At 46.4% G+C, this 25,051-nt stretch overlaps 1 protein-coding gene across 1 annotated transcript in view; it reads left to right on the forward strand.

Annotated features, from left to right (window-relative positions):
- The window catches only part of CCDC57 (coiled-coil domain containing 57), a 109,034-nt gene that overhangs the window by 73,869 nt on the left and 10,114 nt on the right, over nt 1–25,051 (forward strand). The window contains exons 16-18 of the mRNA XM_052658304.1: nt 1,811–1,911; nt 5,099–5,218; nt 5,627–5,843. Coding sequence (XP_052514264.1) covers nt 1,811–1,911; nt 5,099–5,218; nt 5,627–5,843 — 438 coding nt within the window. The remainder of the gene's footprint in view (nt 1–1,810; nt 1,912–5,098; nt 5,219–5,626; nt 5,844–25,051) is intronic.

Below are 25,051 nucleotides of genomic sequence, written 5' to 3' on the forward strand. Positions count from 1 at the left end.
ACTCTGTTTATCCGTTCATTAGTAATAGACGTTTGGGGTGTTTTTTTTTTTTTTCTGTCTTTTGGTTACTGTGAATAATACTGCTATGAAAATTCTCGTATAAGTTTTTGTTTAGACTTGTTCTCAGTTCTTCAGATACATACCCAAAAATGGAATTGCTGCAGTGACGTGGTAATTCAATGTTTAACTCATTGAGAAGCCACCAAGCTGTTTTTGACTGTAGCTGCATCTTGCTTTCCCACCAGTAATATATAAGGTTCTGATTTTCCACATCCTCAACAACACTTACTTCCTGTCTTTTTGTGTTTTTTTTGGCTGTACCTGTAGCATATGGAACTTCCCTGACCAGGGATTGATCCCGTGCCCTCTGCAGTGGAAGCACAGATTCTTAACCACTGGACCACCAGAGAAGGTCCTCTGTCTTTTTTATTTTAGCCACATAGTAAGTGCAAAGTAGTATCTCATTGTGATTTTGGTTTTGCGTGTCTTTAATGACTAATGACGTTGAGCGTCTTTTCATTGGCTTGTTACCCATTTCTGTAACTTCAGAATTGATAGCCTTTAAACTTAGGTATTAGAAACTAAGGAAAGTATATTCATTTCCAAATATTGTTCTTCATACGTCTTTCTATCATCTGGAAAAAACATACATTACTTTAGGCCTTATCTCAGAAGGACCATGGTGGCAAAACTAATTTCATAACTACTCAGATGTTAATAACACGCAATATGCCCATCGTCGTTATCTTTAAATGAATGGGGAAATAAGCTTTTGAAAAATTTCTCTGCTTCAGTTTCCAACATTGTAAATAGCAATAGTTATTAACCAAAAACAGTAAAACAACCAGTAATTTTACCCGCCAAAAGACTTTATTTAGGAGCATCAAAGAATTGCAATTTGGGACATGCAGCTACAATGAACCACTTGCAAGTATGTTGAGGCAAATGAGGGGAACCTCTTTTATAGAGAAGGGGAAGTTGGGAGGAGCTGTTAAAAACAGAGTCCATTGGAACAAATTGGAACTTCAAAGCACAGTGGCTTTTATTGGCTGGGCCATTGCCAGGCAGGGATAAAATCTTCCTCCAGCTGCCAGCAGTGTTACTTCCTTCCAGAGATGCAAGGTGGTCTCTTCTGTGAGAGCTCCCCTTCTGGCCTCCCAACTCCATTTTAGTGAGGATCCCATGATTAATTTTCACATAAATCACACACACACACACCAAAAAATAAAAAAAGAAAGTCAGGGTCCTCAATAACCTTGTATTTAACCAAATTAATTCATTATTCTGACAAACTTATTTCAATGGTAATTTCTCTCTTGTAGTATGTCAGCTTAAATATAAATTTCTAAGGTTTTCAGGTAACATGACCCAAACTGAGTTAACAAGTGAATGTTCATTTGATGCCTAGGTCATATCTGATTAAGGCAGACTGCTGAAGCATTGATTACAAGAATAATCCTCGAGCATACACATGTAGACTTTTGCTTCTTATTTTTCCATGCTACAGAGAGGGTATGTCTTTGGGTCTGTTAATGGGTGTGCTCATGTCTGCCACTCTGAGAAGCTGTGTCAGGCTATGTGCCTTTGTGGAATATTTCTGTGTGTTCTGGAGTCTGCTGAAATGCTGGCGTGTGTTGCATAGTTCACACGTGTCCATTCACCACCCCCACCCAAATTCTCTTAAAAGAGAAGTGACTTTGGTTTTAAAGATGCACATGCTGTTCTTCTTGAGTATTTGTTTTCAGCATGGGAGGAACCCAAGTGATAGGCACACAACGGATAAACTCCCTTTCCCTCATTTCGTTTATAGGGAAGCCGCCTCATCACCCCTTCCGCACCCCTGAGGCGCAGGGCTCAGGTGAGGCTCCTGATGTATGCTTGGGACAGTGGCAACCCTGCCTCACAACTCAGGTAACAGTCCTTTATCTAAGAAATTTTTTTTAATAAACTTTTTACTGATTGCTCAAATACTGCATTTTAATAACAGAAACTTTAGAATACGGTGAACACAATTTTAAAAGCTTCCAGTTTTCAGCACTTCAGCAGAGTTAGCAGTAACTTATCAGTGTATTCAGTTCAGTTCAGTCACTCAGTCGTGTCCGACTCTTTGCGACCCCATGGACTGCAGCATGCCAGGCCTCCCTGTCCATCACCAATTCCCAGAGTTTACTCAAACTCATGTCCATTGAGTTGATGGTGCCATCCAACCATCTCATCCTCTGTCCCCTTCTCCTCCCGCCTTCAGTCTTCTCTGGACAGATTGATGGACAGAGTCTTTTCAAATGAGTCAGTTCTTCACATCAGGGGGCCAAAGTATTGGAGTTTCAGCTTCAGCATCAGTCCTTCCAATGAATATTCAGGGCTGATTTCCTTTAGGATGGACTGATTGGATCTTGCAGTCCAAGGGACTCTCAAGAGTCTTCTCCAACACCACAGTTCAAAAACATCAATTCTTTGGCACTCAGCTTTCTTTAGAGTCCAGCTCTCACATCCATACATGACTACTGGAAAAGCCCTAGCTTTGACTGTACAGACCTTTGTTGGCAAAGTAATGTCTCTGCTTTTTAATATGCTATCTAGGTTGTTCATAACTTTTTTTCCAAGGAGCAAACATGTTTTAATTTCATAGCTGCAGTCACCATCTGCAGTGATTTGGAGCCCCCAAAAATGAAGTCTGTCACTGTTTTTCCACTGTTTCCCCATCTATTTGCCATGAAGTGATGGGACCAGATGCCATGATCTTAGTTTTTCAAAGTTATGAAGTATATCCTATATGTATTTTATTATATAGCTTTACCTACCTAGGTATTGTTTTCTAAATCTTTACCAATATAAGAGGTTTAAAATGCATCTTCTAAACATTTCTTATATCCTGAGAGTGTTCAAATTTTTAATCTGTTCATCATCCATTTGTATTTCTTCTCTTGTGGGTTATTTATTCATGTTTTATGCTGATTTTCTACTTGGGTGTTTGTACTTTTCTTTATATATACTAATCCTTATCTGTTGGATGACTTGTACACTGTGTAGTTTGTCTTTTCAGTTTATTTAAAATAAATAGTCAAGTAACAGATAGATGGCTTGTTACACCATGAGATGACATGTCAAGCTCCATCCTGGGTAAGAGGCGCAGGTGGGTGAGGGTGGGATGAGGGGCTGGTAAGGAGGAGTGAGGCTGGGATGGTGGCTGGATCATAATGGGTGGGAGTTGGGAGGGCGCCATGCGAGTCAGGATTCCCTAAAGAGTTTGAGGCCTGGGCAGCAGCTGGGGATGGAGATTTGATGGATGGACTTAAATATGAGATGATCCTTTGCCATTCCCACACCTACATTCAGTCTGAGCTCGCACATCTAGATGTGGAGTTTGAGAAAGAAGTCTTCAGCAAAGTGCAGGGGTTCTGAGTCACTAGCACAAGGTCAGCCAGGAATGGGTCGGGGGGACAGAGAAGCCTAAGGAGGCAGTGTGCCAGACCAGCAGACACTGGCCTGAGAAGCAGAAGGGCTGGCTCTGAGAGGGGCCCAGGAAGCCAGTGTTTCCCACCAGCAGACTCCTCCACTGACAAAAAGCCTGTGGAGGATGTATTTGGGAAGAAGGAAAGAGCATAGAAAGAAGAAATGCAGAATCACTGAGGCCTAGGCACCCTGGGCTGGGCCTCACCTGGGCGGGTCTGCTGGAACCCGATAGGCTTTGTTCCAGACTCCTCTCATGTGCGTGCACACAGACACTCAGAGTCCTTCCCTCTTCACCATTCATGGAAAGTGGTATTAAAGCATCGAAGTAGCTGCCTGTCTGAGCTGCTTGTACCTTTCAAGTCATCTGCATTAATCTAATTTAAATTAATTTAATTAATTTAAGTCTCTAAATGTGTGTTATTAGAAGAAATCTCTCCCAAATCATCAAATAAATGTGCCTGCTACCCTCTGTGGTGAAACACATATACTCTTATCTAGACCTCCATTTCTTTCTAGTAAAGTAGTTTATTAAACTTTATCAATCTCTTTCAAACTACAAAGCTATTCATTACATCCAGTGAAATAACTCATCTTAAAATTCGAGAAAGGAAAACTCTTTGAGATCCTCTTTTTATTGGTTCCTCTTTACTTCCACTAGTAAATGGTGCTGTGTAGGAAGAAACAGGAAGAACGTACAGAAAAGAATGCCTATAGTTCAAGAAGAAAAAGACAGATAACCAGTAGAAAAATAAGCAAAGGATAACAATCAGAAGGGGCTTCCCAGGCAGCTCAGTGGTAAAGAATCCACCTGCAAATGCAGGAGACACTGGTTCGATCCCTGGGTCGGGAAGATCCCCTGAAGGAGGAAATGGCAACCCGCTCCAGTATTCTTGCCTGGAGAATCCCATGGACAGAGGAGCCTGGCAGGCTGCAGTCCATAGGGTCGGGTCACAAAGAATTGGACACGACTAAGCAACTGAGCACGCACACACTCAACGTTCAGAAGCCATTGAAGAAGAAACTCGTTGAGTCAGTCAACAAACATGAGAAAGTTGCTCACTATCACTGCCAGCCAGACACTGAAAGTTAAAACCGAAAGATATGCATGCATCACTCAGCTCACAATCCAAACGTAAGCTTGAGCAGGAGAAGCGGCCCCCGCACGTGGCCCTCTGCACAGTCCGGGGCTTCGGTTCTCCTCAGCTCCCCCTCCCAACTGCTTTTCCACAGGCCTCCCCTCAGAGGGCAGATGTGAGTGTTCAGGCCGCAGGGGGCCAAAGTGGCCTCAGCTGTGCATTGAAGATGTGCCACAAAGGAGAGCTGCAGGGCCCCTCACCCTGTGCCCGGCGGGGCACCACAGGAAGGTTATGTGACTGTCAGGTACTTGGAAAGGGACTTGGATCACCATCTCGAGGCCTGTTAAGTTCGTACTGGCTGGTGGAAGCACAAGCACGTTCTCCACTTTTGGCTCATCACAGAGCCAACTCCCTAATATCAGAAATGTGGGGAAGGTGTTTCTTCCTAATCCTGAGGGAAAACTCAGTAACACACCCCATCAAAGCCCCACAAACACTGAGAACTCAGTAACACGCCCCATCAAATCCCCACAAACACTGAGTTTCTTGTACTTAAATTTCCACAACAGGACCCTAGGAAAGCCAAGAAAGAACGTTTCTCCGAATGCTCAGGAAAGAGCCAAGCCCGCCTGGCACAGACAGTCTGCAGAAAGGATGCTCGGCCAGGCTGCACGGCAGGTCCAGGACTGGTATGCAGGACCCACCAGGGCCAGCTCTTCATGCGGCCCATATCCCTGCTCGGGAAGCACCCAGAACTGGAGCATTTAGTGTTGCAGAGAGTGGCCACTGCCTGAGTGTCTTCACCTCAGGGCCTTGGCCCTGATTTCCAGGCCCATCTCCCTCACGATCCTGTTTCTTTGGCGGGGAGGTTGGCCACACTACATGGCTCGTGGGGTCTTAGTTCCCTGACCAGAGATTGAACCCAGGCCCTTGGCAGTGAAAGTCAGGAGACCTAACCACTGGACCGCCAAGGAATTCCCCATGTTCCATGTTTGAATGTCGAGAGCTTCTTGGGCCAGGTTCACTGTCTTATCACCCCGGGAGGGCAGGGAGAGAGGGTGGCTTTCAAGGATAATTCTCTTTACTCTCTTTCACAGAGACAGCACAGGAGCTCCACAGTGACTTGCAGATCAGCTCCTCAGAAAGAAAATCGGTCCCCAAAGCCACGCCTGGCTCAGGAATTCCAGGAGGAAACTGGCCACCACACCCGGACGTCCTCGTCACTCGCCAGCAGTTCCCTCCAGGACACGTGGAAGTTGTTGGACCTGGGATCCAGCCCTTCTGGCCTCACTTCCCAGGATGACTCACCTCCAGGTAGGCCGCTACTCTGTCAATCCAGATACTGGCCATGAGAACTGCAGTCCTGTCCTCTTTTACCTGGTGCCTGAGCGTCCCCCAGGGAAGGCGTGTGTCTCCCAGGCCCACGTCCAGCTGACCACATGACCGCATCTACTGAGAGTGGAGACCACGGGTCACAAGGACCCTCAGCCCGCAGGGGGTGGGTGCATTGTGGTCCGTGTGTGATTCTAGGGGGGGCAAGCGTTCTGTGTTCTGCTCAGCCTCAGGAGGCCGGGCAGCCCATGAAGAGTGTGTCTTTGGCCCCCTGGAAAACTTGCTCCCGCTAATGTCACTGTGAGGTAATCAGGAAAATTCATCTGAGGGGCCACCACCTTTGGGGGAACTGCGTGAGACCAAGGTGTAGCAAGCATGGTGGGTGAAGGAGAGGCTGTTTGAAGACTGGGGTGGGGGGAGTGAGCTTGGAGCGCCTTGCAGATCAGTATGCAGCTAGCATCCTCATTCTCAGCCTTAATGCGTGACTGCCTCCCACTGTGCCCAGTGTGCCAATGGGCATTTTAGGTTATTCCCGATCTTTTGCCGTTACAAATAATGTTACAGTGAATTAGCTTGTACATGCTATAATGCATGAATTAAAGTATAAATGTAAATTCCCAGAGAGGGGATTGTTCTGTCCAAAGGTATGTGCATTTCTGGCTTCCCTGGTGGCTCAGCAGTAAAGAATCCACCTGCCAAGGCAGGAGACACAGGTTCGATCCCTGGGTCGGGAAGATCCCCTGGAGAAGGGATCCAGGGGATCCAGTATTCTTGCCTGGGAAATCCCATGGACAGAGGAGCCTGGCAGGCTGCAATGCATGGGGTCGCAAGAGTCAGACACAACTTAGCAACTAAGCCACCACCACCACATGTGCCTGTCTAGTTTGGGAAGATATTGTTAGTTGGGCTCCATCAGACAGTAGCAGTTCACACCCACCCAGCAAAGGCTGAGAGGGTGTCTTTCTCCAGACCGTCTTCAGCAGTGTCATCGAACTATAATCTTTGCCAGTCTGATAGGTATCGATTTACTTCGTATTTTACCTGGTAGGAGGTTGTGCATCTTTTCACATGTTTAAATTATGTCTTTTCCTTTTCTTCAGCTCTCTGCTTATTGGTTTATTGGGTTTATAATCTTTTTCTTATTGATTTGTATGAGCTCATTATATTTAATGGAAGTTAGACCTTTCTGAGACATAAATTGCAAATATTTTCCTACAGTTTTTCATTTGTTCTTTTACTTTGCCTACGGTGGCTTTTTGTCATGCACATTTTTTAAAATGTAGTCTAACTTATGTTCTTGTTTTTAATCCTTTCTGGGGTTTTTGCTGTACCTAGGTCTTTTCCATTTCAAGATGAAAGATTATTCTGCCACGATTTCTTCTAACACAGTTATAGTTTCCTTTTTTCATATCTAAATCCATGATCCATTTGGAATTTTATCACACTTGTAGGTTATGAAATAGGAACCAAACTTTATTTTTTAACCCCAGGTGGCAATTCAGATATCTTCCCCACCCCCAGCAATTACTGAGTAACTCACGTTTCCCCACTTGTTTGAAATCCTATGTTCACTATAATATTAAATGTTTCGTGTGTACTTGAGTCCCTGGGCTCTTGTTCTTTCCCGTGGTTCATTGGTCTCAGTCCGTGCACATGCAGTGCTGTTTGGATTGTTACCGCTTCCTGGTCCCTCATAATGTCTGCTGACTTTGACTCTCCAATTATGCTTCTTAGAGTTTTCCTGGTAATTCTCACTTAATTTATTTTTTACTTTTCCTGTACAGCCTTTAGTCCCAGCCCCAAAACTCTGTGTGACTCTTCTCAGGATTTGTTAATCTTGGGCCTGCGTCCGGAAGGAGCCGAGTCCTCCTATTAGTCTGAGTCCTGCTCCCTGGGGCAGCAGTCACCCCTGTGATGCCTTCAGGTAGTCTCCTCCGATGCAGACTGGTCTGTTCTCCTCACATCTCCTGCCCAAGCTCATGAATCTGAGAAGCTGCTGCTTCAGTGTATATATTTTTAAAGCCATACTGTCTTATACGTGTATAATTTTATTTACTTATTTTGGCCATGCTGGGTCTTCGTTGCTGCCTGGGCTTTTCTCTTAGTTGCAGCAAGCTGGGACTGTTCTCCAGTTGAGGTGCCTGGACTTCTTTCTGTGGTTGCTTCTCACTGCACACACTTACTGCAGAGCACAGACTCTAGGGTGCACGGGCTTCAGTAGCTGAGCTCCTGGGGTCTAGAGCACAGGCTTGATAGAAGTGGCACATGGGCTTCGTTGCTCCAAGGCCTGTGAGATCTTCCTAGATCAGGGTTGGAACCCTTGTCTCCTGCACTGGCAGGCAGATTCTTCACCACTGAACTATCAGAGAAGCCATTCAGTACATTTTAAATTCAGGAAAGTTTTTGCTGTACTTTTCATTGACTCTGCTGGAAGTTTTTGGTAAATGTTCATTGCCATTTTGCTGGTTTCCTTCCTCCTTTTTTCTCATAGTACTTTTGTACCTTTATTCCCCCTCATCTTTAAAAGAGGTAATTTTCCCTCTACCAAGTATCTGTAGGAAATGTGTGCGGGAAAAGAGACCAGGAACATTGTCCTGTCTAGCAGTTTTCTTGTTGATGGTTTTTAAGTAAGTTTAGCCTTGACTTATCTTTGCCCATTTTCATGAAGCTCAGCTTCTTTCCCCTCCCACCCAGACATGCTGACTCCAGTAGTTACACACAGGCTCAGTAGTTGTGACACACAGGCTTAGTTGCCCTGAGGCATGTGAAATCTTCCCAGACCAGGGCTTGAACCAGTGTCCCCTGCATTGGCAGGCAGATACTAACCACTGGACCAACAGGGAAGTCCTAGTTAGTGATTCCTAACATATTTGCATTTTGGTTAGAGACTAAGGTCACCATGGTATCAGCTCTCCTGAGAGTACAGTTTTGCTCCAGCTACAGTAACTGACATGCCTGCTTCCGCCAGCGGCACCCGCTTGTAGAAAGTGTGGTGCCCTTTTGTGATTCCTTTCCCTCGGTCTGAAAGCCTGTTTCTGTTCAGTGTCTCCTGCACTTCCGTTACCATGCTCCTGTATCAGCGCTGTCCTCCAACAGCTTAGTTTGTGTTTTGTCTTTAGCGTGCTTTTAAAAGTCTTTATTTCCTCCAGTCTCATCTGGGAGATCACGTTTCCATTGCCTTCTGCCTGTTTTTAAGTTACATTCTCTATGCTTATTCTTCCTCAGTGACTAAGATTCCACTTATTTTCATTTTACCCATCCATTTCTTAAATTTATCAGCCTCTGTATTTTTCTAATTTTCTACTGATATCAATGAAAGCATTAGCTATTGGGCAGGAGGTGATTGTCTTTTAAACAAAAGTGAATTTGACTAAGTCCTTTATAATTTATCCATATTTGCTTTCCAGCTATCTCATAGTAGCCTCTTAGATGTATTTTTCTTCTTCCAAGGTAATTATAAAAGAGAAGTTTTATATAGGAAACTTTGAGGCCTCTGTGTGACAGAGTATTTTTATTTGTCTCATATTTACATGTTTTAGTTGAGTATAAAACCCCAGACTTCCATTTCTCATAATGTAGCAGGCTGGGTAGCTGGATTAACACTATCACTGAGAACAATTAAAACTGCTGAATAAAAAGTAAAGATACGCTTATGAGGCATCAGTAAATAGCAAGAAGGTAAAGAAGTCTCAAGCAAAGGCTGAGAGGAGCAACCTGAGACTGCCTTTGACCAGGGACTTCAGCCTGAAGTCTTGAAATCTGGTGGTGTCACCTCTCTGGCTTCAGAAAACAGGTGATGGTGATGAAACCCAGGCCCACCCAGGGCAGGAATGTGATGGCGCAATCCCCCCCACCTCCCAAAGCTGAAACTCCAAGGACCATAGTCTCTGTGTGCAGGTGGACAGGTAGACCCCCACCGCCATCAGGGGCCAGGGACATGAGGACTGAGGACGTGATCTGGCACTGAGTGACAAAGGGAAGATTGTTACATATGTTAATAATTTGCCACCAAGAGTCAGTCCTCATGGCTTCGTCCCAGTTAACCCTTGGGTGCCTAGAACTTTCATTTCAAGTGATTGTGAGCTGGTGGCATCCCCAAGAACTAGCAAAAGCAAGTGGCAGCTCACTTCAGGGGGAATCACCTTTATCCCAGGCCGTAGAAAATTTGCGCAGAGCAGATTCCTATGAAAAATAAGATCCCAAACACAGGGTGCAAGGCACCAGGCATGAGGCCAGCAGAAGCAGACCTGGGATGTCAGGGTATAAGTAACTGTGTTTCATAATGAAGTAAAACACCAGCAAGAAAATACATTCAAGAAGCCAAGGAAATATAAAGAAAGACCAAGCAGACTTAAAAAAAGAACCAAATAGAGGGCTAATAAATGAAAAATTATAATTACTGAAATTAAAAATTCAGTGGATGAGCTTAACAGCAGGGTATGTACTATAGAATTCATGAAATGATGTTATATGTGAATAAATTAGCCAGAGACACACAGATTTTAAAAAAAAGAAATAGAAAAGAAAGAAAAACAGGTCAGGAGCCTGGCAACTAGAGTAAGAACGTCTGACTCATGTTGGTCAGAGCTTTAGCGGGAGAGAGAAGATGGGCAGGGGCCACATTTGAAGGGATGGGGCTGAAGCAGTATGGCAAGATACTAATTTCAACCCCAGGAAGTCTATCAAATCCCAATCCAAATAATTAAAGGAAACCCACACCTGGATTGGTCCTAACAAAGCACCAGAGGTGATGAGATTGTTTTGAAAACTGGCAGAGGAAGTAGACAAGTTACCCTCAAAGAGATGTGCCTGAGGAATGCTGGACTTCTCACCAGCCACAGTGGGGAGCCTGAGACAGGGAGACAGTATCTGTCTGAGCTGAGGGAAGACAGCTGTCACCCTAGAATCCCACTAAAGAGGGCAAAACAAAGACTTATCAGACACTAAAAACTGAGCAACTTTCCCCACACATCCCTCACTGAAAAAAAAAAAAAAATTCCAGAGTAGGCATCAGGAAACTTTTTCGTGAAGGAGGGCCGAATGGTGAATATTTTTGGCTTTGTGACCCAATGGTCTCTCTTGCAATCTCCACCTGCAGCTCAAAAGCAGTTGCAGACAACATGTACGTGATGGGCATGGCTGTGTACCAATAAAACTTCATTGACAAACACAAGTGATAGTAATGCTCTTTCTCAAGCTGAGTACACAGGTTTTTGTTTAGTTCTTTATTTTTAAAAAATTCTTTAAACAATACATGTATATTATATGTGCTTGATGTAGTTTGGGTATCTTTTATAAAGAAAAGTTTTAAAAGGGAGGGGGTGGTCAACTGGGCAGAGAGGTCAGGGAAGGTCAGGGCAGAAAAGTGTTCCATGTCACTGTGGCAGTCTTAGTGGAGTAGTGGAATGGTCATCCATCCTCTTCCTAGCTGAAGAGGCTGGGGAAGAACAGGTGGACTGCTTACTGAAGAGGTCTTGCTCTGAAAAGCAGCAGTTAAAAAAGCAACATTGGGGCTTCCCTGGTGGCTCAGTGGTAAAGAATCCGCCTGCCGATGCAGCAGACAAGGGTTCAATCCCTGATCTGGGAAGATCCCACATGCCACAAAGCAACTAAGCCCGGGCACCACTACTATCAAGCCTGTGCAGCCAGGAGCTGCAACTACTGAGCCCACACGCCACAACCGCTGAAGCCCTCTCAGCCTAGAGCCCGGGCTCCACACTACAGCGAAGAGTAGCCCCCGCTCTCTGCAACTGGAGAAAAGCCCCCGCAGCAATGAAAACCCAGCTCAGCTAAAAATAAATAAATAAATGTAGTTTTAAAAAAGCAACATTGGCGGAAACTGTGAAGGTGTGGCCTGCCTGTATGCAGGTGGGGAAGATGGGAGAGACAAGCCGATGCTTCTGGCTGGGGAGGAGGGCAAACTCAGGAGAGAAGCGAGGTGTGCTGAGGAGCTCGGATTTAATAGGACACGCCAGAGGCAGGAAGGCGATGGACACCCAGACTGGGAACTTTACTGACCGCACTTGACAAGCAAGTTGCCACAGCCTCACAGACACCTGCAGAAGACGAGGAGGACTCGTCACTTGCAGCGCAGCAGACAGCCAAAGGGTCTCCTCAACCCCTGTCCCACGGGCCAGGTCAGGAGTCTCAGCTGAGTGGCCCCAAATGGACAGAACATGAATCTTTTCTAGTGGGCTACAGGCACATCTGCCCTTTGCCCCAAAGGGAGTGGTACTCTCATCTTCTGAAGCTGTTAGCCATGCAGACACCCAGTGAGAGAGTCCAGAGCAGAAGCCTGCAGGGGCTGGAGGAGAACCATCCCGACAACAGGTCTGGTGGTGGGAAGAACAGGTCCCCACGGGTTCCTTTTATGTCCTCCTTTCAGTTCAGTTTAGTTCAGTTCAGTCGCTCAGTCGTGTCCGACTCTTTGCGACCCCATGGACTGCAGCACACCAGGCCTCCCTGTCCATCACCAGCTCCTAGAGTCTACCCAAACGCATGTCCATTGAGTCGGTGATGCCATCCAACCATCTCATCGTCTGTCATCCCCTTCTCCTCCTGCCTTCAATCTTTCCCAGCATCAGGGTCTTTTCTCAGCTCTTCGCATCAGGTGGCCAAAGTATTGGAGTTTCAGCTTCAACATCAGTCCTTCCAAAGAACACCCAGGACTGATCTCCTTTAGGATGAACTGGTTGGATCTCCTTGCAGTCCAGGGGACTCTCAAGAGTCTTCTCCAACACCACAGTTCAAAAGCATCAATTCTTTGGTGCTCAGCTTTCTTCACAGTCCAACTCTCACATCCGTACACGACCACTGGAAAAACCATAGCCTTGACTAGACGGACCTTTGTTGGCAAAGTAACGTCTCTGCTTTTCAATATGCTATCTAGGTTGGTCATAACTTTCCTTCCAAGAAGTAAGCGTCTTTTAATTTTATGGCTGCAGTCACCATCTGCAGTGATTTTGGAGCCCAAAAAAATGAAGTCAGCCACTGTTTCCACTGTTTCCCCATCTATTTGCCATGAAATGATGGGACCAGATGCCATGATCTTCATTTTTTGAATGTTGACCTTTAAGCCAATTTTTTCACTCTCCTCTTTCACTTTCATCAAGAGACTCTAATTCTTCTTCACTTTCTGCCGTAAAGGTGGTGTCATCTGCACATCTGAGGTTATTGATATTTCTCCCAGCAATCTTGATTTCAGCTTGTGTTTCCTCCAGCCTACCGTTTCTCATGATGTACTCTGCATATAAGTTAAATAAGCAAGGTGACAATATACAGCCTTGACATACTCCTTTCCCAATTTGGAACCAGTCTCTTGTTCCATGTCCAATTCTAACTGTTGCTTCCTGACCTACATACAGATTTCTCAAGAGGCAGGTCCTCCTTTCAAGTACAGGGCAAAGCCACGGACTCTGAGAGGGGGAGGAGGTGGAGGAGGAGGTAGAAAGAGAAGTGCAAAACTATCATCTGACAGGGCCTTCCCTGGTGGCCCAGTGGCTAAGACTCTGAGCTCCCAATGCCAGGGGCCCAAGTTCCATCCCTGATCAGGGAGCTAGATCCCACATGCTGCAACTGAGAGTTCACATACCACAACTGAAGATCCCCCATGCTGCAACTAAGACCCAGCAGAGCCAAATAAATAAAATAATAAATATTAGGGGAAAAAAAAAAAAAGAAGGGTCCCATCTGACGAGAGAAGCAGGGACAAGTAAGGGTGGTGCCATCAACCCAGCAGGGCCTGGATCAGGGGAAGAACAGCTCACTTGTGGCTGGAGGTGAAAGTGATGACCGTGATGGAGTGAGAGGAGCGTCACTGCCAGCGCCAGCCCAGAGCAGTGGAATTGGCCTGGTAGGGAGGCAGGGGTTGTGTGTATTAGTTTAAATGCTTTTGGCTTACAAGTTACAGCACAACCTGATGAAAGCGGCATTAGGCATCTTCGCAACCGTTATCTCATCATGGCACCCGTAGATAATCACACATGGTCACTGAATGAGGAGGAGGAGCCAAAGCAGCCAGCATCTGCGTAGCCTTTCTGACAGTGTGCACGTACAGCAGCAGGATGTCAAGGCCAAAGTAAATGGCTCCTCTTTTTCAAAAGCTGACTTCTCTGAGGCACTTTTCTCCTAATGGTTTCAGGATGGCTGCAGCAGTTCCAAGCATCACAACAGAAGACCTATTTCTCTCTTCCTGCTTTTCTTCCTTTTAGTTGGAAAGGGATACGTCTCCCTAGAGCTCCTGGACTCGCTCTTCCATCTCACTGGCTGCCGGGGTCATGTGGCCTCTCTTGACCAGTCACTGGGAGACTGTCTTAGACCCTGAGAACTTGCAGCGTAGAACTAAACAGTGTTGGGATTCCTTGGCCAGAAAGCTGAGAAAGGGCTATAAGTGGGCTACAGCTGAGTGCGCAGGGGAAGGTGGTGAGACACCTTCCCATAGCAGTTGAAGTTGCTACTGCTTTTTCTTTGCAGTAAAAAACTAGGAACGATTACTGCCTAGGCTTTTGGTTCACCCTGTGAAAGATTTGGTTTGATTTGGAAGAAAGATTGAAAATAATGCAGTTTAGCTGTTTTAAGCTCCCACAAAGCTTCTTTATGCTCTCCTTATAATCTTGAATGTTTGAGCATGCATCACTTAACTACCTGTGATATGTCTACTTTGTAAACAGTACTTTTTAAAACCTTATTGGTGACTCAAATGATAACCACAACTTTGGTTAAGATGTAAGCATGTTAGCATTTATGATAAAGGATGGTGTGGGTATTGGTCCTCAGTCAAGCAGTCTGGAAGCTCCATTCTGGAAAGTGGAATGTCTTGCCCTCTGCTTTTTTTTTTTTTTTTTTTAACATTTTCAGCACATTGTGAATAGCAGACTGTGAGACCTAGCAGTCATGAACAGAGTTAAAAGTGATAATGAAATAGTTTGCAAGTTGTGGCATCTGCATTAATAACATGAAGAACTATATGGTATTTCTCAGGACGGAGGGAGGTTTTCATGCTGAAAAGCCACACTCCTCTTGGTTTTGAAGTGAGACCAGAGCTGACCCTCCCACCTCTGCCCTTCCCCTACCTGCCCCACCTGTCCCCGCCACCCCCCACCTCCCGCCATGCCCCTGCCTCGCCACCTCCCCGCCCCGCCTTTGCCCTGCCCCTGCCCCACTCCATCCCGCCACAAGCACACAGAGCTGCCACTTGGCTGCAGCCTGACACCCTGTGCCTTGCCCCACCCCAGACCCCAGGGCCGCTATAACCCCTCCTCCATCCTCCTGGATCTTGGATCCGATGGGTGTGGTCTCTCCATGCCTAGCCTCCTCTCACGTTCCCCACCCCTTCTTCCCCCACTTCACTCCCTCCTCTCTCCCTCCTGCCCCCCACCATTTCCTGCCCACTGTGGCTCTGGGACTCTGACCCCATCTCCCCTCCTCCCCAGACACAAGCAGCCCAGCTCCCTGCTGCACCTGAGGATACCACCCTGCCCCCCACCTTGTACAGGCAAGCAGCCCCTTGTGCACATGGGCTCCACCTTCCTCTCCCTAGCAACCGCCTCTTCTCCGAAGCCCTCCCTCTTCACCTCCTCCAAAATTCACCCCCTGCTTGCCTCTTGTCTTCTTCCCACTTAATGCTAGTCCCAGATCACTTGCTGTTTTTCTCATTTAGCTTGAGTCTGTCCTCCTCTCTGCTGGAAAAATGTGGAGGTGGGGGCAGCTTCCTTGATCCTTGTCCCCTGGCCAGCACAGACAGGTAGGTACACAATAGGTGCTCAGTCAGGATGTGCAGAGAGAGAACTGCGAAGAATGGGAGTCCAGCAAGGCCTTGTGTCCACAGCGCAAGGATCCAGAGGCTCAGGAAGTGTGTGTGATTAGAGAAACCACCATGCATTGTCTAAGAAGTATCAGATTTGAAAGACAGACTCTTCTTGGATAGAGTATTAAATATTATAAAGACAGCTGTTTTCTCCTAATTGAAGTAAACAGTTAGTGTAATTCAATGAAATAGGGACAGAATTTCTCTTGAAGCTAAAGAAGTGGGTTTTCAAGTTTAGGAGCAATAAAATGCATGGGGAAGAGGGAGTAGGGAGACCCAGTCTGCTGATAGCTGGGGGGCAGGCACAGAGCAGAAGCCCTTCCTTCCAGAGTCTGCAAATCAGAGCCCCAGACACAGCGGTGTGGGGATGCAGCATGCTTCTGTCCTCACTGCATGCATCCAGACCATGCACTAAAATGCAGCCCAGGCCCAGCTAAATGCCTTAAATCAAACCTAAAACTACACCGAATTATAACTATTTACAAATGACTATATCAGTTGTAAAGGTTGTATCATCTTAGATGTAACTTAAAAATCACAGATTTCTAAGATATTTCTTTTTTAACTTCAAAAATAACCCAACTAGAAAGACATTTTTAAGCAATATGACAAAAGTCAGCCATGTATAAATAACTCATCCAAGTTGACCAGATATATGCACGGTGGCAAAAACACTCAGCCAAGGCAGTACCAGAAAATATAGGCGTCTGACCTGCCAGCAAAGCAGCCCTTGGAGAGCTGATCCCGGGCCTGGAGGGGGAGGCGCAGCTGCCTGGCTCTCTTGGAGGGCATTTATTGGTGACTGTCCGAGGGGTTGTTGGAGTCATTGGCCTCCCTAGTGTCCGTGCTGTGCGTGCAGGCAGCCCAGCTCAGCACGACACCGTGGCATGTCCCCTGAAGCAGAGGGGCTCCAGGCCTCCTCCAGCATGAGTGACACTCCGTTTGGCTAAGAAATAAACCAAACAGCGTAGAGGGTTTTCAGTGGAAATCAGCCCTCTCTGCCACCCCTCCCCTGCCCACCTGGCCTTCTGTCTGGTTCCCTTGCTCTTCTCCAGCTCTGTACTCTGTGGCTATGGAAGCTTATATTTAAATGTGTGTGTGTGTATCCTCTTGCTGCTGCTTAAGTTTCTGTATGTAGTGTTTCTCCATTTTGGTTGACACTGAGCTCACAGATCTTTTCAGTAAGTAGTTCAGTGCTCCTGAGTGTGAGTACTTCCTTTTACCTGTCTGACATTCATGGACACTTGGGTCGCTTCTAGTTTTCAGTACTGCCATGAGTCTGCTGGCGTGGGTGGTTGCTTATGGGAATGTGTAGTCAGGGGAGTGTCTAGGAGTGAAATCTCTGGGTCAAAGATGTGAGTGGTCTGAGCTCTGAGAGGTATTACCAAATCACCGTCAGAGAGTTGGTGCAATTCATGTTCGTGGCCACAGGGTGTAAATCACGTCACCTCATACCTGTACTGGTAGATTTTTATCAAGGTTTTTTTTTTTTTTTTTGCCAGTCTGATAGGTTAAAAAAATAGTATTTCAGTATGGGTTTTAGTTTGCAGTTTTCAAATTGTGGGTAAGATTGGGCATTTTACGTGTGGTTTGTGTGTTATTCAGTTTTGTACCCTTTTTTAAGGTGACCATGAAAGGTGGCAACAGAAGAAAACACGTATTCATTGTGGTCTTGAAGTCAGAGCACCAAGGGTAGAAAAGTGCTTTAGAAGAGGCTGTGGCCCCTGCTCTGGGGAGGGCATGGGGTGCAGGATGGGTGGAGGAGCTGGACATGATTTTGACAAATAAATGCAGTCGGAATCTTTTTTTTTTTTTTTTAAGAGTCCAGCTAGAAGCAAATGTTTGTTGAGTGCCTGCCAGGTGCCCACCTGTGCTAAGGCAGCCACTCCCACCATAAACCCATGCCATCTAGTCAGTGGGTCCTCTTTCCAAAGGAAGACTCCAAGACCTCTGGCAGTGAGTCACTGCCCAGGCCAGCGTTCTCAAGTCCCAACCCTCTCCCCACCCCATGGAATTCCAGAGCAGAGACACCTGACCTTATCCTCAGGCAGATGGTCCAGAGGGGCCAAGGTTGTCCCAGGGGTCACACAGATAATGGGCAGAAGCTCCCAAGAAATGCAAACATTCCTTCAGAAAGGGAGGAGCCGCCTTTCCCTGCCCTGGGGGCTGGACACGCCTTCCCCTATTTCAGCTTTCTGAGCGCTGCCAGCCCCACCCAGCACCCCTGTGGCACTCCACAAGTTTCTACCAGGGGGTCTTAGACGGTCCTGAGCAGTCCATCTGTGAGCCCTACGTTCTCGTAGGTAGAGGCTCTTCCCCCTGGGTCCTCCCCACTCACTGAGGATGAACGAAAGGGGACAAAGCTTTTAAAGGGTTGGGTTTTTTTTTCTCTTTAAATGTTTGTTGTTTTGAAAATCATATTAGTTTCTCCTGAAATTAATTTTTTTTCCTTTAACAAGGGTTGCACAATATTTTAAGATGAAGCATGCATGAGCCTGTTAACTGCTGCTAATCCAAAGTTATTTTTAAACCCTGTGTAATGAGAACGTTTCTGTGCAGATCTCACCGTAGAGATGGCACCTAAATCCTAGTTGCCAGGCTGTTCTGAGGATCCAGGAAGCAAGTAACCAACCACTTCCTGTTCTCAGCTCAGTGTCTGCTCACGCAGGGCCCAGTGCTGTCATCAGCCCAGATATCACTCTGCCCGCCACCGTGGATCCTTTCCCAACAGCTCCTGGAGGCTGAGGCTTGACATTCAGATGACGAGACCCAGGCCCAGAGACGTTAACGCTGCTTGCTCAAGGTCACACAGCCCCCAGTTCCTGAATCAGAATCAGAATCCAAACTGTCCAACTCCTGCCCGTGAACCCACAGAACTGAAAAAGGTCCCAGATGATGGTGCCCTGGGTGCCAGGCAACAGGTGGCTGAGTGAAGGGAGGCAGGACCATGTTGACTGTTGGGCAGTACTTGGCCAGCGGGTCATGGGGGCCTGACCAGCCAGCCTGTCCAGCAGAAGCAGTTGATGATGCTACCCCATGGCAATCCCTGCACAGCAGTGCGGGTTCAATAAGCCAGATCTTCCCATTTTTTAAGAGGTGTTAGAAGTCTTGTTTTTTTATATGGTGTTCAGCCACTTAGTCGTATCTGACTCTTTTGTGACTCCCTGAACTATAGCGCCCCAGGCTCCTCTGCCCATGGAATTTTCCAAGCAAGAATACTGGAATCGGTTGCCATTTCCTCCTGCAGGGGATCTTCCTGACCCAGGAATCACACTTGTGTCTCCTGCATTGGCAGGCAGATTCTTTACCACTGAGCCACCTGGAAAGCCCCATTTTTTTATATGAAATGTTTCAGCTTTTTAATATTGGCAACTAGTTAAAATATACAGGCCAAACTGCAGCTCAGTCTGTAAGCTACAGAAAACCCTGGGAGCCAGATCCAGCCATGCCCAGTGGTACATAGTCTGTGTGGCCTCCAGCTCCAGGAGACAGCCTCCAGCAAAGCGCCTTCCCAGACCCAGAATAAAGTGACTGCCAAGCAAACTGAGATTCTCCTACTCTGAGAGTCGCGTGTGATTGACTGCAGAACCAACATACAGGTCCCTTTGGTCTCATCCTGGTGGTTAGTGAGCCATTCTGCAGGGTGTCACCAGTCACTGAATAGGGTTGAGTGGGCCCTGAGGATACCAGCTTACCCTCGTATTGTGTATTTTTGAGTGGAGACTGTTCCAGGCCTCCCCTGAAGGATGCCTGGACTCAGAAGCAGCGTTTGGGACCTTTCTCTGAAGGCAGACTGATTCAGCCATGGGTCTGCCAGCTTAGCCATGCTCTGAGGACATACAAACATACTCTGAACACAGGACCTTAGAGTCACCTTGCCTGCATGCTCTCAAGACCAGGAGCATCACCATCTGGCCTCCCCACAGAAACTTTATGTTTCTCAGTAAACCCAGGGGCTGAGTGAGGAGAGCAGTTTCAGGCACCCCAGCATTGCACTGAGTGACGGACGGAAGGAGCAGCCACTTGTGGTTGGATTTGTGATAAGAAAAGGTGAAAATCTCAGGGCAGGCGACCTCTGAGAATAGTCAGAGAACAGGGCAAACACACCTGGAGTGTTATATTCTCTTTTCCCCATCTGTGGTCCTCATACCTGTATGCAAACCAGGGACTGAGAATCTGTACTCAAAAGTGGACATCAGGCTTCTAGTGTATCACATTGAGATGCAGACCCAGCTCAGAGATGGGCAGACCTGACCCATGGGGACAGAGGCCAGCGTGAGACTCATGTGACAATGGGAACACAAGCCGTCGGAGCGGCTCTGCCCATGCTCTCGGCAGCCATTCTCACAGTAACCTTGTGGAGCAGATGGCGATGGGAGCTGCCCAAGGGGGCACCACCAGTGGCTCATTGAGCACGTGACCAGAACTCCTCCAGCATTCGCTGGGGAGCAGGGGGGATCGAAAGGGCCCTGCCCTGTTTGCCAGCATCACATTTGTCCTTTTGGCTGTGCACATTACTACTCTTGCACCACCCTTTAGCATCTTCTGTAACTGCAGCCACAGAAATCTAAGAACCAGGGTTCTGGTCCAAGAAGGGAGCCGTGCAGTATCTTGAATTAGGTGAGCAACTCCAGCTTCCCGCCTTTCCTGCTTATTATAACCTGAGACTTTTTAGGACGTAGAGTATCCTCTAAACTTTTTGAGAAATATGTGGTCAAATAAGAGCTTCCCAGGTGGCACCATGGTAAAGAATCCACTTGCCAAAGCAGAAGATGCAAGAGCTGTAGGTTTTGATCCTTGGTCTGGGAAGATCCCCTAGAGGAGAAAATGGCAACCCACTCCAGTATTCCTGCCTGGGAAATCCCATGGACAGAGGAGCCTGGCAGGCTACAGTCCAGTGGGTTGCAGAGAGTCGGAGACAACTGAGTTTGCACACAAACGCTCACACACACACACACACACACACACACACACACACAGAGTCAAATAGATCTTTGTTAGCTCTTTTTTGAAGTTGTTATGATGAAACAGCTTTTCCTGCCACTTGGGAAAAAAACTTGTGTTGAAATAACTTTTAAAACAAAGTAAATACTTTGATGTAGCCAAGTTGGCGTCTACTTCAGTGCTGTTTTTTCTGGGGCCACAGTGTGACTGGCACTCACTCCTACTCCTGGCCAGACTAAGGACTATACGTTAACATCCCCCCCTGCATAGACAAGATATATGAAACAGCTGTTTTCAGACGTCGTAAAATAGGTAGCAGAGGACCGCGATCCTTGAACGAGGAAGACAAGTGAGGCGCCTGTCGGGCCCCCTGGCTTTCTGCCCCAGGCTTCTTCTGGGCTCAGTCACAGGGATGGGAGCACCAAGCAGGGCGCGGTGCCTTCTCTGGTGGAGGAAGCAGGAACAGGTGTCTGGGAAGGCGGAGGGGCTGGAAGTTGCAGGAAAGATTTGCGGGGAGAGGGTGGTGTGGGGGGCGGGGTATGCAGAAGAGAGCTCCAGAAATCTTCGTAGGAATTGTCTTGAGTCTTTACCTCTTTACCGTCTTTACCTCTTTACATGTCCTAGTTCACTGATGTGCAGAATAAAACGCCACAAATTCAGGCAAAGGGAAGATAAGCAGCTTGTAAGCGTAACCATTTCGAGACCTCTAAGATGATGGGGAGATAGTCAATCTCCAGCCTTCATTCATTGGAGACCCAGAGAAGCCACACCTTGATCATAGAGCTATGTGTCTCTGAAGTGCAGACTCATCTAGACTTACCCTAGAAAGGCTCAAAAACAGTCTTTGAAATGATGAAATGAGAACCTAACAGCCTGTAAAACAAAGCTCAACATTCTTAAAAAGACAGAATTACAACACAATACCTAAAATGTACAATAGCCAGTTAAAAATTTCAAGACTTGTAAAGAAGCAGGAAAATGTGATCCAAAGCCAAGAGGAAAACCATTAATGGAAAGAGGTACAGAAATGACAGAAATGAGAAAACAAGCAAACAAAGATGTTGAAATGACTGTTACAACTATATTCGGGTATTCAAAGGGAAACAATGATAAGAACTGAAACTATAAAAAAGAACCAAACACCACTTCCAGAGATGAAAAATACAGTATTTGATAAGGAAAACACATTGGTAGGATTAACAGTAGAATAGAGATAGCAGAAGGAAAAACAAGGAACTTGAAGACATAGCAACAGAATCAACCCAAAATGACACACAGAGAGAAAACATAGGGCATAGAAAACAGCTTTGGCAACCTGAAGGAGAGCACCCACCAGTCTAACAGAGAGGAGAAAGAGGGGCAGAAAAAGTGTTTGAAGAAATGATGCCCTTTTTCCCCCCCCTAAATTTGACAAAAACTCCTAACTCACTGATTCAAGCAATTTGTCAACCCCAAGCACCAGGATAAACACACAGGCACAAATGCAATCCAGGGAATATCATAATCAAGTTTCTGAAAATCACCAATAAAGTAAAATCTTAAAAGCAGTCAAAGAAAAGACACATTACTTAAATATGAATGAAGGTAAAAATTATGAGAGACTTCTCCTCAGAAACTATAGCTACCAGGCGACAAGGGATCATCGATCGTCTCTAAGCTGAAAGGAAAAGGAGCTCACAAAGTAGAATTCTGTATCTAGCAAAAAGATCCTTTAAAAATGAAGGCAAAATAAAGACGTTCACAGACAAACCAGATAGAATCCATCACCAGCAGACCTTCACTACAAGAAATAGTAAAGGACATTCTTCAGGCAAAGGAAATGATGGCAAATGAAAATTGGGGTCATCAGAGAGAAATACAAAGGCAGCAGGTGAGTTTGTGGATAAATAATGGAAACAGGCTTACGGTTTTCTTTGGAAGATCACTGGCTGTTTAAAGCACACGCGAAGACAGTGTATGATGGGGTTTGTGACACACGTACAAGTGAAATGTGTGACAAGGCGGCAGAAGTGATGGGGAAGGGAAAAGAAAGTACACTCCTGTCGGGCTCCTGTTCGTGAACTTGTATACTACTACTTCAAGGTAGAATGTGACAAATTAAAAATGTATATGCCATAAACAACAAAACAAACAGAAAGCACAAAGATGTATAGCTAATAGGGTTGTAGCAGAGATAAAACGGGGTTAAAAAAACACAGCTTCAAGAGTGGGTAGAAAGAGACTTCCCTGGTGGTCTAGTGGCTAAGACTGTGTCCCCAATGCAGGGGCCCCAGGTTTGATCCCTGATCAGGAAACTAGATCCCACACGCTACAGCTAAAGATCCTACATGCTGAAACTAAAAAAAGATCCTGAATGCCACAATAAATATCCAAGTTCCTGCATGCCACAACTAAGACCCAGCATCACCAATAGATAAATATTAAAAAAAAAAAAAACACTATAAAACGTCTAGAAGAAATCATAGGATATCGTTATGACTTTGGGATAGACAAAAATTTCTTAGGATAGAAAAAAGTCTCAACCTTAAAAGAAAAAAATCTGATGGATTGGGCTTCATCAAAATGTTCAGGTTCTGCTTTTGCAATGACACTCTCAAGAAGGTGAAAAGATAAGCTGGAGGAAAATATTTGAACACATATCAAGGACCTGATCCAGAATATATAAAAAACTTTACAACTCAGTGGTAAATAAATAAGCCCAATTTTTAAAATAGCCAAAATACTACAGAAGACACTGCAAAAAAGAAGAGATACAAATGGCCAGCAAGCCCATGAAAGATACTCAGTGTTAGTCATCTGGGAAATGCAAATTTAAACCACAGTGAGGAGGCCTGGCATGCTGTGATTCATGGGGTCGCAAGGAGTCGGACATGACTGAGCGACTGAACTGAGGTGCCACTACACAGTCGCTCAGACAACCAAAATCTTACAATAATATGGCGATATCAAGTGGTAGCAAACACATGGAGCCGCTGGAACCACACTGCCTGAGAGAACGCAGGGTGGTCAACTGCTTTGGAAAACAGTTCGGCAGTTTCTTAAAGAAAAAAAACTTGCAGCTGCTCTCGCCTCCTCAGGTCCACGCTGTGTCTGTGGTGTGTGTTTCTCTCAAAATAAATCCACTTCTTACCTTTCAAAAAGCAAAAAACGTGCTACACGACTCAGCCATTCAGTTCCATGGTAACCATGTAAGAGAAACATCCACGCCCCAAAGGCCTTAACACGAATGTCAGACTGGAAACAACACAAACATGCATCAGTAGATAAATGGAAAAGCAGGTCACTGTGGAGCAGTGTGACGTGCTGCTTCTCCGTTTATCCGTCGATGGCCAGTGGTAAAGAGTCCGCCTGCCAATGCAGGAGACGTGGGTTGGATCCCTGGGTCTGGAAGATCCCCTGGAGAAGGGAATGACAACCCACTCCAGTATTCTTGCCTGGAAAATCCCATGGACAAGAGGAACCTGGCAGGCTACTGACCATGGGGTTGCAAGAGTCGGACACGACTGAGGGACAAAACAAGTGTGCTGAACTACTACTCGACAAGCAGAAGCACTACCAGTACACGTGACAACAGCAATGAGCCTCAGAAACGTTGCTTTGATCTCTGGAAAAACCAGACATCAAGCAGTCCCTAGTGTACTGTGTGTGTGTGTGTATGTACTTTTGGCCGTGCTGGGTCTTTGTTGCTGCACGGACTTTTGCCTGGGTGTGGTCAGTGGGGGCCGCTCTGGCTGCAGTGCACGAACCTACTGCAGTGGCTTCTCTGGTGGAGCACAGGCTGCAGAGCGCAGAGGCTCAGCAGCTGCAGCTCTGAGGCTCGTGGACTCTGGCTCAGTAGTTGTGGGGCACAGGCCTAGCTGATCCCAGATGAGGGATCAGACCTGTGTCTCTTACGTTGGCAGGTGGATTCTTCATCTCTGAGCCACCAGGGAACCCCCCTAGGGTACTCTGTTTTTATGTGAACTTCTAGAAACGACCTGCTGCTGCTGCTGCTAAGTCGCTTCAGTCGTGTCTGACTCTGTGCGACCCCATAGATGGCAGCCCACCAGGCTCCGCCGTCCCTGGGATTCTCTAGGCAAGAACACTGGAGTGGGTTGCCATTTCCTTCTCCAATGCATGAAAGTGAAAAGTGAAAGTGAAGTCACTGAGTCATGTCCAATTCTCAGCGACCCCATGGACTGCAGCCTACCAGGCTCCTCCGCCCATGGGATTTTCCAGGCAAGAGGACTGGGGTGGGGTGCCATTGCCTTCTCCAGAAACGACCTACATAGTTAGCAATGACAAAAAGCAGATCGGTGGTTGCTTCAGGCTGGGAGTAGGGATGTTTGGAGTTGAAGGAAATGTTCCATAGACATCGATGTATAGATTTTATACAACCCTTTGAAATGTACCTTTAAAATGGGTGTGCTTTATTGTATATAAATTATAGCTCAATAGAAGT

Source organism: Budorcas taxicolor, chromosome 19, assembly GCF_023091745.1.
Source record: "Budorcas taxicolor isolate Tak-1 chromosome 19, Takin1.1, whole genome shotgun sequence".
Lineage (NCBI taxonomy): Eukaryota > Metazoa > Chordata > Mammalia > Artiodactyla > Bovidae > Budorcas > Budorcas taxicolor.